Raw genomic sequence first — 17,417 nt, 5'->3', positions numbered from 1 at the left:
GCCTCCGTGACCTCACCCACGTGCTGCAGGAGCAGCCGGGCCCACACCGTACCTCCAGCGCTACAGTAACCTGGAAGGTGAGATCCCCGAAATCTTCTGCATTCTACCTATGTAGCAGTGACCAAGTGTCTTTTATCCAGCCCAGCCGTGTCCACTGCTGCTAATCTGCAAGAACTGCCTATGCAGCCTGATTGTTGCACAACCTTTCGGAAGAGGCCGAAGTCACGTTGCTAGGCAACGATCATCGCGACTCCCTCATTACCAGCAGTTCCGCTGGCAGGCGGAAGCCGGCCCGCTCCTGCGAAGGGCTGCGTTGATAAGGCCCTGTTTGCTTTGCCGTTAATGCACTCACTTCGCTCTGGAAAGTGGTGAGGGGAGGAGCCCTCTCGACGGATACCCAAGCCTCTGTGACCTCACCCACGTGCTGCAGGAGCAGCCGGGCCCACACCATACCTCCAGCGCTACAGTAACCTGGAAGGTGAGATCCCGAAATCTGCTGCATTCTACCTATGTAGCAGTGACCAAGTGTCATTTATCCAGCCCAGCCGTGTCCACTGCTGCTAATCTGCAAGAACTGCCTATGCAGCCTGATTGTTGCACAGCCTTTCGGAAGAGGCAGAAGTCATGTTGCTAGGCAACGATCATCGCGACTCCCTCATTACCAGCAGTTCCGCCGGCAGGCGGAAGCCGGCCCGCTCCTGCGAAGGGCTGCGTTGATAAGGCCCTGTTTGCTTTGCCGTTAATGCACTCACTTCGCTCTGGAAAGTGGTGAGGGGAGGAGCCCTCCCGACAGATACCCCAGCCTCCGTGACCTCGTCCACGTGCTGCAGGAGCAGCCTGGCCCACACCGTACCTCCAGCGCTACAGTAACCTGTAAGGTGAGATCCCCCAAATCTGCTGCATTCTACCTGTGTAGCAGCGACCACGTTTCATTTATCCAGCCCAGCCGTGTCCAGTGCTGCTAATCTGCAAGAACTGCCTATTCACAAGATGGCGGCCTGATTGTTCCACAGCTTTTCCGAAGAGGCCGGAGTCACGTTGCCAGGCAACGATCATCGCGACTCCCTCATTACCAGCAGTTCCGCCAGCAGGCGGAAGCCGGCCTGCTCCTGCAAAGGCCCGCGTTGATAAGGTCTTGTTTGCCTTTAATGCACTCACTTCACTCTGGAAAGTGGTAAGGGCAGGAGCCCCCCCTACCCTCCCGACGGATACCCAAGCCTCCGTGACCTCACCCACGTACTTCAGGAGCAGCCGGGCCCACACCATACCTCCAGCGCTAAAGTAACCTGGAAGGTGAGATCCCCGAAATCTTCTGCATTCTACCTATTTAGCAGTGACCAAGTGTCATTTATCCAGCCCAGCCGTGTCCACTGCTGCTAATCTGCAAGAACTGCCTATGCAGCCTGATTGTTCGACAGCTTTTCCGAAGAGGCCGGAGTCACGTTGCTAGGCAACGATCATCGCCACTCCCTCATTACCAGCAGTTCCTCTGGCAGGCGGAAGCCGGCCTGCTCCTGCAAAGGCCCGCATTGATAAGGCCTTGTTTGCCTTTAATGCACTCACTTCGCTCTGGAAAGTGGTGAGGGCAGGAGCCCTCTCCCTACCCTCCCGACAGATACCCCAGCCTGCGCGACCTTGCCTATGTGCTGCAGGAGCAGCCTGCCCCACACCGTGCCTCCAGCGCTACAGTAACCTGGAAGGTGAGATCCCTGAAATCTGCTGCATTCTACCTATGTAGCAGTGAACAAGTTTCATTTATCCAGCCCAGCTGTGTCCAGTGCTGCTAATCTGCAAGAACTGCCTTTTCACAAGATGGCAGCCTGATTGTTTCACAGCCTTTCGGAAGAGGCCGGAGTCATGTTGCTATACAACGATCATCGCGACTCCCTCATTACCAGCAGTTCCGTCGGCAGGCAGAAGCCAGCCCACTACTGCGAAGGCCCGCGTTGATAAGGCCCTGATTGCCCTTAATGCACTCACTTCGCTCTGGAAAGTGGTGAAGGCAGGACCTCTCCCCTACCCTCCCGACTGATACCCCAGCCTCCGCGACCTCGCCCACGTGCTGCAGGAGCAGCCTGGCCCACACCATACCTCCAGCGCTACAGTAACCTGGAAGGTGAGATCCCCGAAATCTGCTGCACCTATGTAGCAGTGACCAAGTTTTATTTATACAGCCCAGCCGTGTCCAGTGTTGCTAATCTGCGAGAACCGCCTATTCACAAGATGGGGGCCTGATTGTTGCACAGCCTTTCGGAAGAGGCCGAAGTCACGTTGCTAGGCAATGATTATCGGGACTCCCTCATTACTAGCAGTTCCGCCGGCAGGTGGAAGCGGGCCCGCTTCTGCGAAGGCCCGCGTTGATAAGGCCCTGTTTGATTTGCCTTTAATGCACTCACTTCGCTCTGGAAAGTGGTAAGGGCAGGAGCCCTCCCCCTACCCTCTCGATGGATACCCAAGCCTCCGTGACCTCACCCACGTGCTGCAGGAGCAGCCGGGCCCACACCGTACCTCCAGCGCTACAGTAACCTGGAAGGTGAGATCCCCGAAATCTGCTGCATTCTACCTATGTAGCAGTGGCCAAGTGTCATTTATCCAGCCCAGCCGTGTCCACTGCTGCTAATCTGCAAGAACTGCCTATGCAGCCTGATTGTTGCACAACCTTTCGGAAGAGGCCGAAGTCACGTTGCTAGGCAACGATCATCGCGACTCCCTCATTACCAGCAGTTCCGCTGGCAGGCGGAAGCCGGCCCGCTCCTGCGAAGGGCTGCGTTGATAAGGCCCTGTTTGCTTTGCCGTTAATGCACTCACTTCGCTCTGGAAAGTGGTGAGGGGAGGAGCCCTCTCGACGGATACCCAAGCCTCCGTGACCTCACCCACGTGCTGCAGGAGCAGCCGGGCCCACACCGTACCTCCAGCGCTACAGTAACCTGGAAGGTGAGATCCCGAAATCTGCTGCATTCTACCTATGTAGCAGTAACCAAGTGTCATTTATCCAGCCCAGCCGTGTCCACTGCTGCTAATCTGCAAGAACTGCCTATGCAGCCTGATTGTTGCACAGCCTTTCGGAAGAGGCCGAAGTCACGTTGCTAGGCAAGGATCATCGCAACTCCCTCATTACCAGCAGTTTCGCCGGCAGGCGGAAGCCGGCCCGCTCCTGCGAAGGGCTGCGTTGATAAGGCCCTGTTTGCTTTGCCGTTAATGCACTCACTTCGCTCTGGAAAGTGGTGAGGGGAGGAGCCCTCCCGACGGATACCCCAGCCTCTGTGACCTCGCCCACGTGCTGCAGGAGCAGCCTGGCCCACACCGTACCTCCAGCGCTACAGTAACCTGTAAGGTGAGATCCCCCAAATCTGCTGCATTCTACCTGTGTAGCAGTGACCACGTTTCATTTATCCAGCCCATCCGTGTCCAGTGTTGCTAATCTGCAAGAACTGCCTATTCACAAGATGGCGGCCTGATTGTTCCACAGCTTTTCCGAAGAGGCCGGAGTCACATTGCCAGGCAACGATCATCGCGACTCCCTCATTACCAGCAGTTCCGCCAGCAGGCGGAAGCCAGCCTGCTCCTGCAAAGGCCCGCGTTGATAAGGTCTTGTTTGCCTTTAATGCACTGACTTCGCTCTGGAAAGTGGTGAGGGCAGGAGCCCTCCCCCCACCCTCCCGACGGATACCCCAGCCTCCACAACCTCGCCCACGTGCTGCAGAAGCAGCCTGGCCCACACCGTCCCTCCAGTGCCACAGTAACCTGGAAGGTGAGATCCCCGAAATCTGCTGCATTCTACCTATGTAGCAGTGACCAAGTTTCATTTATCCAGCCCAGCCATGTCCAATGCTGCTAATCTGCAAGAACTGCCTTTTCGCAAGATGGGGGCATGATTGTTCCACAGCCTTTCGGAAGAGGCCGGAGTCACGTTGCTAGGCAACGATCATCGCCACTCCCTCATTACCAGCAGTTCCTCCGGCAGGCAGGAGCCGGCCCGCTCCTGCGAAGGCCGGCGTTAATAAGGCCCTGTTTGCCCCTGTTTGCCTCAGGGCGCATCGGATATTCCTTTGGTGAGTTTTCATACTTTTTACTACCCCATATGTAAGCGGGTTCTGATCGACATAGGCTCCATAACCTCGCCATTAACTTTGCCAACCCTCTTAACGGCTCATATCCACAAGTCTAATGCCATCTCCGTGACTACTGCTGTAGCGTTGCCAAAACGTAACTCGCTATACAGTTCTCACACTCGCCACCACTTTCATCCAATGAGCTCCACTGGCATGGCCATGACGACATACCCCCACCGTGTCATCACGCCGAGCATGTACCTTTATGGCATCTATTCACCTGTTTGGGACTACTCATTTCAATGAGTACTTCTGGCCCTCACTCTATGCCCCACCTTTGTACTCATTAATCTTCTAGATGCGGCTCGTCTGGAACAACGTGCCTACCTCGCGCACGCACCAATTGCTCTGACCGGCCCAACATAACCGGCGCCTGGCTTATGTGGGCAATATATCTATGATACGGCTACCACTAGTCTTCACCAGTTATTTGTATCTCTCATCCTCCTGTAATATGTCTTCAACTTCTCAATTGTGTCACTGGTACCCTATATTTAGCCCTGGTATTCAATCTGTCTTCAGATCACTAAGACCCTGTACTCAGTCTACTGCATATTGCTCGATAACCAGGTCACTAGGACCCCTCACCTAACCTACTGCATCTTGTTGTACCTTAAAGTCTTTAGGACCTGTACCTAACCTTTGCATTTGCTGTGCCTCTATTGCTAGGACCCGTACCAAGCATTCGATGCTTTCTGTGGTGCCTCTAGGTCACTTGGACCTTGTAGTCAACCTTATGTATCATGGTGTGCCTCTAGGTCCCCAGGACCCAATACCTAGCCTCTGCATTGTGTTGTGCCTCTAGGTCACCAGGACCCTACAATCAGCCTACTATATCATGTGCCTTTAGGTCGCTAGGACCCTGTACCTAACCTTTAGATCTTTCTGTGCTTCTAGGTTTCTAGGACCCCGTACCTAGCCTCTGTATTGTGTTGTGCCTCTAGGTCACTAGGACACTACAATCAGCCTACTGTATCATGATATGCCTCTGGGTCCCCAGGACCTAGTACCTAGCCTTTACATCCTGCTGTGCCTCTAGGTCGCTAGGACCCCGTACATTTTGCTGTGGCCTCTCGGTCGCTAGGACCCTGTACCTAGCCTCTGCATTGTGTTGTGCCTCTAGGTCACCAGGACCCTAAAATCAGCCTACTGTATCCTGCTGTGCCTTTAGGTTGCTTGTACACTGTACCAAGCCTTTACATTTTGCTGTGCCTCTAGGTCACTAGGACCCCGTACCTAGCCTCTGCATTGTGTTGTGCCTCTAGGTCACTAGGACCCGACAACCAGCCTACTGTATCATGATATGCCTCTAGGTCCCCAAGACCTAGTACCTAGCCTTTACATCTTGCTGTGCCTCTAGGTCGCTAGGACCCCGTACCTAGCCTCTGCATTGTGTTGTGCCTCTAGGTCACTAGGACCCTATAATCAGCCCACCGTATCCTGATATGCCTCTAGGTCCCCAGGAGCTAGTACCTAGCTTTTACAACTTGCTGTGCCTCTAGGTCTCTAGGACCCTGTACATTTTGCTGTGCCTCTAGGTCGCTAGGACCCCGTACCTAGCCTCTGCATTGTGTTTTGCCTCTAGATCACCAGGACCCTACAACCAGCCTACTATATCATGCTGTGCCTTTAGGTCGCTAGGACCCCGTACCTAACCTCTGCATTGTGTTGTGCCTCTAAGTCACCAGGACACTACAATCAGCCTACTGTATCATGCTGTGCCTTTAGGTCGCTAGCACCCTGTATCAAGCCTTTACATTTTGCTGTGCCTCTAGGTCGCTAGGACCCCGTACCTAGCCTCTGCATTGTGTTGTGCCTCTAGGTCACTAGGACCCTACAATCAGCCTACTGTATCATGCTGTGCCTCTAGGTCACTGAGACCCTATAACTCAGCCTACTGCTTCTTGTGCCGCCAGGTCATTAGAACCCCACCCCTAGCACAGTAGTGGTGTCGCTAGGGCTCCTCACCCCTGTGCTCTTAGCTGCGCCTTTAAGGTCACTATCTCCCTGCCCTCATGGCCGCCCTCCACAGAGTCACTGTTACTATGGCCTCAATCCTCCTGCTGTTCCATTCACTCACGCCTACCAACTTCCTACCCCTCTTCCTTCCATACTCTTCTGGCAAAAACAACACACCCGCAGATGACTTCCAAATCAGAGATATCCCCAATAACTTACTCAGCCCTGCAGAATGGCTCCAACGCTTTACCACATCACCTACTCCATTAATACCGTGCCCCGTGAATATCAGAAACAAGAGACTAGGATCTTGCTTCTCTAACGGTAAGATGTCCTCAAGGTCGCCCGCTCATCTCCCACCACCTAAACCTTAAAAGTTCATGCCGACCATTCACTCAGCAGCAACTACAGAGATCATAGACTCACTTAATCTACCGATTTCCACAACGCCTACTAGGGATCCCTCACCTACGGCTACCGCTCTTACAAGCATGGGAGGACCAATCTCTGCAGTAATTCCTCCTACCATCAAAGGAGCACTGATCAATGCACGATCCCTAGTTGCCCATGCACTATATTGCGGACCTCATCACTGCAAACTGCCTGGACTTCCTCGCAATCACTGAAACCTGGCTCCACTAGGCGGCGGGCCCTGCACTTTCCTTAGCCCTCCCAGAGGTTTATACTATTATCAGAGCAGACAGAAACCCCGGCAAAGGAGGTGGAGTTGCCGTTATATGAAAAAACCATCTGGGCCTCAGAGCCACCTCCCATACCAGCCTACCATCTGCTGAACTCTTATCAGTTAAATTCTGTTAACAGCTACCCAAACTATCCTTATGCACCTCATCTACCATCTGCCAGGTGCCATCTCCTCTTTTGAGGATGACATCACCGACCTCCTAACATCTAATACCAAATTAGGCTTGCAAATCTTGCTTGGAGACCTTAACCTAGGGCACCGGGATCCCAACGCCTTAGCCTTGGAAAAACTCCATCTCCCAGCTTGGCTTTAAGCACCGAGTCACTGGGCCTACGCATATCAAGGGTCGAACACTGGATTGGTTGTCAGACCTCAACTGCTCTACTAAAATACTTCAGAATGAACCGATCGCCTGGTCAGACTACCACTACATTTCCTTTGCCATCCAGGGGATACCAACCCTGAACCCTATTATTGCCCCCCCCCAACTTTCTCGAGTAACTCCTGGAACATAACACTGCCTAATTTACGTCCTTTAATTAATAACATCCTGGACGCAACCAACTATAAGAACTTCGATTCAAATAAACTAGTTGACCTTTATAATGACACCCTAGAGTGAGCCCAGAACAACATTGCACCGCTCAAACCAGAAAAGGCCAAACCAATTGTCCACTTCAACAAATCGTTCACACCAGAACTAAAAATCTTGAGGAACGCCAAAAGAGTGGCTGAAACTACATGGCGGAAATCGCCTCCCACTCACAACAAGGCATTGTTCACCACAGCGGCTGCCTCTTACAAACCTGCCATCCTCACCACTAAAAAAGAAACTTACAATAATAGAATCATCAACGCTAAATCAAGGACAAAGAAGCTCTTCAGCATCTTAAGGGAATTGGAATCCCCAGCCCCGCCAACAGAGGGCTGTATAAAGGATGCGGCCTGGTGTGCCAAAATCCAACAAGCCTTAGCTGACAAAATAGCATCACTTCAAACTAAAATATAAGCCAAAAAGAACAGCCTCACTAGCAGCTCCTTTACAAAGCACTCTCCAGCGCAACAAGTTATTTGGTGCCCACCATTCGCATTCTCCCCAGTTACTCCTAAAGAAGTGGAAGACATCACCAGAGGCCTAAAACCCTCACGATGTCAAGGAGATATATGCCCGGCCCCCATCATTAAGGAAGGCTCCAAAGAGTTATCCCCCTTCATCGCCTTAGTGATAAACTCATTCAACTCTAGCCTAGTCCCCAACAACCTCGAGGAGGCATGGGTTATGCCACTCTTAGAAAAAAACAAAAAACGTAGACCCTAACATAACAACAAATTATAGGCCAATCACAACCATCCCTTTCCTCTTAAAAATTCTGGACAGAGTTGCATACCTGCAAATCCAGAAACATTTGGAGGACAACAACCTATGTGGCCTGCGACAATCTGGCTTTCGGCCCAGACACAGCACGGAGACGGCCCTCCTGGACCTGAAAATACAGATGGATGAGGCTAAAGACAAAGGTAACCTGGCTATCTTACCGCTGTTAGACCTCTCGGCCGCATTTGATCTGGTCGATCACCAGATCCTCACAGAACACTTGACTACAGAAGCTGCCTTCTCCACCAATGCCTCGAATTGGATCAAATCCTTCTTATCCAATCGAAACCACCAGAGTTGTCGTGCCCACAGCCTCTGCAGATCCGATCCCTATCCACTACGGGGTGCCTCAGGGTTCATGCGTTTCCCCAACGCTGTTCAACATACTCCCAAAGCTCCTCTTCAATCATCTTGACAACATGGGTGTCATCTACACGAATTACGCGGATGACACCCAGGTTCTCATCAATCTGACAGGTTGTTACGAAGATGACTCTGAGATAATTAACAAAATCTACTTGGAAATCCAGTCTTGGATGGCTGCCCACAGCCTATGCCTTAATGACGAAAAGACAGAGCTCTTGATTGTCGGCACTCAGGCACGTCTCAACAAACTCGACCTGTGGTACTTGTTCTTCAATATTGATGGGAATCTGATCAAAGTTGCTAAGGAAAACAAAGCCTTAGGTGTTTACTTCGATTCTACCCTGTCCCTAAAGAAACAAGTTAGCACCATTGCATCTTCTACGGCCTACACTAACAAGCTGATCAATGCCTGTAAATCATACTTGTCCCCTACTAACTGCAATACGCTAACCAGTGCCTTAGTGCTATCAAAGATGGATTACTGCAACACGCTATTCCTGGGATCTGCCGAATGGAATCTAAACAAGCTACAGGTCTTACAAAACAACGCCTTGAGATCAGCACTAAACATTCTGAGGTCCAGCCACATCTCTAATTACAGACGGAAGGCCCACTGGCTCCCAGTGCACGACAGAATAACATTACGCACTCTAACTATCACCCACAAATGCCTGTCAAATTCCACCCCTAAATACTTGTCAGACAAGTTGTTCAAACACCAATCAGCCCAACCCACCAGATCATTCTACTCACACTGCCTCATAGTACCAAGGTTCAATCTAAAAACAGCTGGGGGAGTAGGCTTCCCAGTTCAAGACACCAAATGCAGGAACTCCCTGCCTCCCGCCATCAGAATGGAACCCTCCTTCTATTCTTTCAGAACCAGAGTAAAGAGTTGGCTCACTGATAAGCCTATCAATCTGAGGCCCTAGTATTGTGATTGGCACTCAGATCTCAGCTGCTCTCAACCCGACATGTACTTGTTTTTCTATTGTATTGTTATTCAACTGCTACCTATGCTCTTATATGTATTTATTGGCTACTAGACCTACCTCTAATCCTTGGTCGACCCGCCTGTTGCTATCCTATGAATGTATGCCTGTAACATTCTCAAGTTTTTCCAGCGCCTAGTTACCTCAGGGTTAGGTGCGCAATATAAATAATAAACAAATACAAATACAAATAATATGTGAATTAAATTTGGCTCCCAGGTATCTACTTGAGAGTTGGCAATTGGATATCTGTGAGGGTGAAATCGAAAATAAAATAACGAAATTGAATAATTCTAGGGCACCTGGACCTAATGGTCTTGCCAATGCTGTCCTCAAACAAAACCCTAGTAAGTGGGCATTTTGTTGAAGATACTTTTTGATAGTGTGTGACTCATAGATAGCGGTTTTGGTGCCTGTTTATAAAAAGGGGGATCGTAGTTTGCCTGCCAATTATAGGTTACTCTCCCTCTTGGACGCCACAGGGAAATATTTGCATCCTTTGTATTAGATGCACTGCATCGATGGGTTGAGGACCCTAACATTTTCAGCCTCGCTCAGACCGGGTTTCGGCCTGGGTGCAGTACATCCCATAGTATCAATCTGATGAACACGCTCTATGGGTAGGCTTCTGCCCCTGGGGGGGCCAACCTGTATTTCAGTTTTGTGGATTTCAGGGCCGCCTTTGACAGGGTTTGCCGAGAGCTCTGGGTTAAAATGGAGCGATGGGGATGTCCGTGTTGGCTGTTGAGCATTATTAAAGGTTTGCATTACGATACTAAGGTGCAGATAAGGTTGGACGATCGGGGTGGGTTGACATCCCTAGTACAGACAAATGTGGGTGTTAAGCAGGGTTGCACCCTGGCGCCTTCACTGTACAGCATATTTATGGCAGACTCAGACTTGCCATTAATATTCAATAAGACTATTGGTTGTTGTCCTAAAGTGGGGGACCGTATTGTATCATGCATGCTGTACGCTGAGGATCTTGTTCTTTTTAATTTTACATTTAGTGGAGCAAAGGCAATGTTTGAGAAACTGGTTGAGTACACAGTGGTAAATGACTTGGCCATAAACATGGAAAAAACCAGGGTCATGGTTGTCGCACCTAAAACAATAAAATGCCCAGTTTTTAATACTAATCTTGGCGTATTAGAAAGGGTTGGAAAATATCTGTATCTGGATTTGGAAATGAGCCCTTCTAGATCCTACAGCTATATAAAGGAAACTAAAAGTATTAGAGCTAAACAAGGTACTCATTTGATTTGTACATTTGCGAATCAGACTGCGGGTTATTCCATATAAGGGGTTCTTACACTTTAAACTCGATGCCTGTGTACAATGGTACTCTATGGACTGGATGCCCTCACCATGGAGGACCTACGTTGGTTGGACAGTATTGAGTGATACTTTTGGAAAAGGATCCTGAATTTGCCTCAATGAACGTCTCTTGAGGACATTAGGCTTGAGCTTGGCCTGGTATCTCTAAAAGGTCAGGCCATTATAAGGCAGGGAATGTTATATTTGAAAATGAATACTAATTCAAGATGCCAATTACTTGCATTGATGGCCACCACAGGGGAATAAGTAAGGAAAACCAAATTGAACAATTTCACTAAATGGATGGTAAAGTGTTTTGTTAATATTGCTTGAACCCCAGAGTTTAATCGGGGTACTAGACTCCCTATTTTGAAGCAAGTACTTAAAAAGAAAATACAACAGTGGAATTGGACAAAGAATTATGCCAACCTTTCAAGTTTAAGATCTTACATGGATGTGGCAAATGTGACACATGTATACCGTAGGGCACAAAGTTATGTTTTATCTTGCCCTAGCCCCAAGCCCCTAGCCCCTAGCCCTGCTGTTAGAAAATTCCTACTGAAACTAAGGATTAACCAACTACCTTTGTTGGCAACATATGGGGCTAGGTATAATATTCCGTGACAGGAACAGACTTGTAAAAGTGACGTATTGTTGGAGACAGCTAAGCACTTATTTACCGAGTGTTTAGGTTTAGGATCAGTAATAATGACAACACTTGGACGATTTGTACATAACTCCGAATCTATAAAATCAGATTCCTTTTGGACATACTGTTTAAATACTGAGAATGTAAGTGTACATCATTTTTGGGTATTAGACAGAATAAAGTATCGTTATGTGAAAAGTGAAGGTTGGTTACCTTCAATTGATAGTATTTTAATTGAGCTTTGTTCTTATACATGCTAGTCAAGGCGCGCAGCATTTTCATTATTTATAATATTAAACTTCAAAATTCAAATTTGAAAACTTACATTTTTATAATATTTATCCTACTTGCATGTTGGGTAGGCATTGAAGGAACACTCTTTGTATGAATTGTATCCATGTAGTATGAATTATAGTATGAATTATATATAGCGCTTTGGGTTTAACTCTGAGAATTGGAAATGTATTTGAAACAGTTTTAAACCGTTTTAAATTAAGTTGATTTCCTGTTTAACTGTAAATGCTAGTTTGAATTGGAATTTGAAGTATGTGTATATGTCATTAAGTGTGTATTTTTAAAATGGAAACTTTGAAATTTAGTAAAGGTTTAAATACTAAATACAAATAAATAAATAAGATACTCTGGTCTCCTCAAGTCCAGAGAGTCACGTGGGGGTTTTCCTCGTGGAAACCAAAGTTCGTAGCCCTCAGTGTTGTTTTTACTTTGCAAGCGTTTGCTTCCCTGATGCTGTCTGTATCAGCAGCAAATGCTCTCGCCGGGTGGAGCTCGGGGACCCGGGCTCCCTTCTTTCTGCTGGTCATAGCGTTGGTTGCCGGCCACTAGACCAACCCCTGCTCAGCCATGATCGTGCCACTAGTGTAGACAGCTCTGCTTCCGTCTCCCTCCCGACAGGAGCCTCTCGCTCGGTCAGGACAACTGCCAGTCAGCCTCCAGCCAGTGGTCTTTTCCTCTTCTTTCACGCCACTGCTGTTTCCTTGGCTCGGCATGGCTCCAGCCCTCCACGAGGACATCCCTCCAGAGGCTCGCCTCTAGGTATGGATTTCCCTCTTCCTTCAGTAGGAGTCTCTCTCTAGTTCGCCCTCTGCTCTTATGTACATCATCAGCAACAACATAAACATGACTGTCTTCTTTGATTATGGCATTGAGACGATGCATAGTATTCCCTGAAGCAAAAGGAGTGTAAGAAGGGTTCTTTGTTGAAGTCATAATGTGAGATACCAAAGTCTTTCCAGCACCCATATATGCAGAAATTGATTTGGACTGGGAGTCCCTGTTCGGAATGGGAGTCCTTGTCCCCAGGAGGGGAGTCGCTCCCAGTCGGGTCCCACTTGGCAAGACCCCTACAGAGGGTCTTGCTTTGCTGGCTCACCTTCATAGCCTCAAAGGGGGTGGCTCCACTCTGGGGAAAAAGGAACGAATAGGCCAGATTTGTCACAACTGCTATTGACAAAGCAATGTTTGTCGACAATGCAATGTGCATGGCCCTGCATCCTCTGTCATATCAGCAATGTCTGATGGACTTGAGACTGAATTGTGAACCTGATGCCTATTGGAAACATGTTTTTGGAACCGCTGTTATCCAGAATGTATCTATATGACAATTGTATCTTTATGTGGTTGATGAGCAAGAGTCTACTGTCATTTCTATAAATGTGTTCTGATATAGTCTTTTGCATAATTGAGAATGTATATATGTTGAGTATTCTTGTTGTTTCTTGGTGGTTGGGAAATATTGTTTTGTGTTGTATGTTTTCTTTTGGGAAATATTAAATAAGCTAAAGGAATACCTTAAATATTCATAGTCCAATTGGTTAAATCACAGGGGTTGCAAATCAGCTACGCACGTGAAGCAATTTCTACCCCCATTTAGCCGGTGATCAAGAGAAGGCAGAAGTGCAGGGCAACGTGCTGTATTGTATAATGAACTGTGTGTGCAGTGTAAAGCACAGCGATGCACTTGTTACCTGCAAATAACACCTATAAAGGAAAATGCTGCACATGGAAAACAGAGTTGATCTATTAGAAGTTAGCTTCTTTTTTAGCATTTAAAAAAAATATTTTGTTCTATGTTTTATTAGTATTAAATGTAATGCATCAAACAAAAGCAACATTAGTACTTTGGCATCCTGTCTTAATGGTGTTAGTCCATGAGCTAAATAGTTTAAGACAATGATATATAAGAGGCTTTCAGTGGCTTGTTCCTTTAGCCCTGATATTCCAACACTCCCCTTGTTATTGGGCCTACCCCAACCCATCATTCGTAGGTGTTTGATGCCTGCAGACATACAATAACTCCTATAACTATTTTTTCTGTTTTGAAGATTGGGCTTCGAAACACGGACCCGGTTTGGCACCATCCAGGCCGCAGAGGGAGGTTCAAACACCTGACAGAGCAACCCGTTTGTCTGACAGGCGCTGGGAGGTAAGTCTCACGATGCGCAAGTAGGAACCATGTGGTTGTGTGGTCATGGTGTCTGTACACAACTGCATGTATGTTGGGAAGTGGATAATGCCAATACAGGCAGCATTGACTCACTCAACTTTGCTGGAAGTTAATGATGTCATCTATTTCTTAGTCCCATTCATGCCTAATGATGGAATTATCTTTACTGTGTTGCCATGTACCTAGACCTTCTAATCCGATAAGTTCACCTATGTTGATCAATTTTCCTAGCCCTTCCTACGCATGCTATCTAGCATATGTTCAAATTCGCCGACCCATCCAGTGCATAGCATCATAGGCTTTGTATAGTTGTACCAACCTCCCAAGAAATTGCATTCTATATATAAGGCTTCTATTGCCCCAGTGTCACTGTGAGAACAGAGAAGTACAGATTCCTGTCCTGCGGCACCCCTCCTAGCTTATACTGATCTCCAATACACGGATCGTTCAGCCTGGCCTCTTAACAGTTAGCCTAATGGTAGTCATCTTGACATTCCTTAAATCGACTTTGTTACACCAACTTTTCAACTTGGCTTCCTTGTGCCAATGGCAGGTCCTAACCTCCATTGCTTAGCCAGAACCCACAACATATGTACGTCACCCTGAAATGATTACCCAGGTTCTCTAGACCGAAAGGTATTGATTTGCTGCAGACATAATAAATACGGAATTTTATGAGTGGAATAGAGGAGAAAGATGTACAATTTGTTTCTGGTAAAGTTGAAAGATGCGTCTTGAACCATACTTTGAACCTTGTAAGGTCAGGCACCAGCCTCAGTTTAAGTGGAAGACCATTACAGATATTTGTACCTTAAACTGAGAATGATGTATCATCTGCCGGATTTAGGTTCAGTCTAGGAATTGCCAACATTGCAGCTGTGGAAGACCCGAGTGTCCTGGCAGCGGCATGGTAATTATTGATTTCAGGTGCACATGATACTTTTCATAAAGACCGTTGTGCACCAAGGTAGCTTCTTTTACCATGATACATACCGTAACTGCAAGGTGTTGTCGTTTTTATTAAATGGTTGTGGCCTGTGTGTGGGTGGGAACAGAAACAATGGATTGGGCAACATTGTTTTAAAGTACATGAAGTCAGGAAATGATGTTCTTTGACAAACAACAATTAGTGAATTATAGCACTAACACTTTGGGCCAGTATTGTGGTTAAGTTGTCTTGTTGTAAGAAATGATGAGCTAGTGATGTAATTAGTGTAAGCATTATAACACAGCCAGTTCCTCCTCCCCTCAATAAACAGCTTGTTCATCCTTACTTCCATTACTCTGGCTGACTTAGCACGACCATCACAATAAATTGTAGTTTAGCTTGGTTTCCTGTTCCCTGCTGAATTACCTAACCTCAATTATACCACAAATGTATCCTGATCTGCATTGTGCTCCTTGTTCAGCCTGACCACCAATGCACAGCTGATTCAGCCTAACCTCCATTACACTGCTAACTCAACTTGCTCTCCCATCGCCTCTGCTTTACCTCATCACATTGCTACCTCTACCCAGTCTAGCGTTTGGTACCCTGCTGATTCATCTTGTTTTCCATTATGGCTACCATTACTGGTGCTAAAGAAGGATGCACTCAGGTGGTGTGAGAAACCAAAGGGTGTCTCACTTACTAGTCCCCGGGGATCTCTCTCACGGGTGGCCAGGGCACGCCCATTGCCTTTGGATCCAGACCCTGGGATTGGACCATTGTTAGAGGATCACCTGGGTGGGGGATCTTCAGGGATTAGGGGTGAGGCAACCAATGGTGAGATGCAGTATCCCCTTTCCCGTGCCCATAGCCCAACCTATTTGATAGGATTCTCCAATGTCCCAACCCCCCTCTTTTAAACACAAAGGGCCTCATTACGACCTTGGAGGCAACATGGTGCTATTAGCACCATGGCTGCCTCCAAAGTCGGGTCCGTTTCCGGGTAGTCGGAATGGGGACTTACTGGGTCATTCCAACCTTGGAGGACCCAGTAAGTCCCCATTCTGAAAACCATTTACCATTCCCATTCGAGCCCCCATAGGGCTCAATGGGAATGGGGAAGGAGCTAATAACGGGCCCGCAAATAGCGGGCCCGTTATTAGCTCCCTGGTCCTTAGCGGCTCCCGCTAAGGGCGGCTGGTAAAACCAGCTGGCCTTAGTGGGACCCGCTAAGGGACCTCGGATTGCGGCGGTAGGGGGTTAACGGCACCGGCATCCTTACCGGTGCCGTTAAGCCCCTACCACCGTATTCATAATGAGGCCCAAACACTGGGCCGAGGAAGAGGGCAACTGAGAGTAAAGAGGCTAACACATACCTCATTGGACATGTCCCGTTAAGCAGGTGAGGCAAAGTTAGGCACTTGACCTTAATCGCATATATCTGATACCCATTAGCTCCTCCCAATGGGATAAAAGGCGGAACATAGAGACATACTCTGAGCAAGGTGAGACATGAGAAGGAGCAGATCTTCCGGGGTGAAGTCGATCCCACTGGAGCCGGACGACCGATTGAGGGACCAGAGTGAAGGGTAGGGAAACCCTGAAGATCCCTGCAGGAGGTCGTTGTCTCTGGGAAACTGTGAAGGAGACACAAAGAAAGCTAAATTCCAGAGAAGAAGAAGCCTGCATTGTGTTTCAAGGACACCAGCGACCCTCCCCAGTGAACGACAGAGTTGGAGAGGCGAGGCCAAGTCTGTGGTATCAACCTTGACTCGTGGATCAAAGCCGCAGAGACAAGTAAGGAATGCACACAACTGCTGAGTTAGCAAAAGACATGAAAGGCCGGATTGTGTCAAGGAAAGATTGAAGCCGAAGCAGTGTATCTCACAATTGAAGATTGTGCGCATGCTGATGAGCCGCAAAGGAAAGCAAACCTGTAATTAACTTTTAAGTTACTGATAACTGCAAAGCCAGTGATACAGAATAGTGGAGTGGTCCGGCGAAAGGAAATAGCCCACTCGAAAGTCTCTGCGAAATGTCTGATGTCTTGTTATAAAGCGGCAAAGTGGAACCCCTAAAGAATGTGAATGAAGCTTGGGGAAGGGAACTCCTGCAAGTGCTGTGATTACGAGGTCTGAGCCCAGCTGAGGGAGATCTATGTTGAATGAGGTACTTTTTGGTTGAAAGGCCCGAGCCTGACTGAGGGAGAACTAAGCGAACCATTGATGCCTTGAGAGATCCGAGCCCGACAGAGGGAGACCTACGTGAACTTTTGTTGAACTGTGAAAGAACTTTTGGAAAGTTGGAATAAGTGACTTTCACATGGAAGTCCAAGCGGGTCTCGACCCATGTTTTGAATTTATTATTTAATAATCTGAGGCAGAGTGTGTCATCCTGTTTACGGGGGCCACCTTACTCCGTGCTATGCAACGTGTGGAGTAGAGCTGACTCAGCCACCTTGATCATTTATGTTATAACACTGACTTTCCTTTGCATACACTTTCCCACTTTTTTAGTATAGGCCATTTTGATTTGACATAGACTGACTAGGA

General features: G+C 48.1%; 1 protein-coding gene across 3 annotated transcripts in view; it reads left to right on the top strand.

Annotated features, from left to right (window-relative positions):
* AXDND1 (axonemal dynein light chain domain containing 1) overlaps positions 1 to 17,417 on the top strand; it is an 871,721-nt gene that overhangs the window by 174,809 nt on the left and 679,495 nt on the right. For all 3 annotated transcript variants that reach the window (XM_069641478.1, XM_069641476.1, XM_069641477.1), the window contains exon 4: positions 13,816 to 13,916. In XM_069641478.1, the coding sequence (XP_069497579.1) occupies positions 13,816 to 13,916 (101 nt within the window). The remainder of the gene's footprint in view (positions 1 to 13,815; positions 13,917 to 17,417) is intronic.

Source organism: Ambystoma mexicanum, chromosome 1q (assembly GCF_040938575.1).
Source record: "Ambystoma mexicanum isolate Mex_15411 chromosome 1q, UKY_AmexF1_1, whole genome shotgun sequence".
Classification (NCBI taxonomy): Eukaryota; Metazoa; Chordata; class Amphibia; order Caudata; family Ambystomatidae; genus Ambystoma; species Ambystoma mexicanum.
The sequence above is the reverse complement of the archived record's forward strand: the minus strand, read 5'-3'. Positions and strand labels throughout refer to the sequence as shown.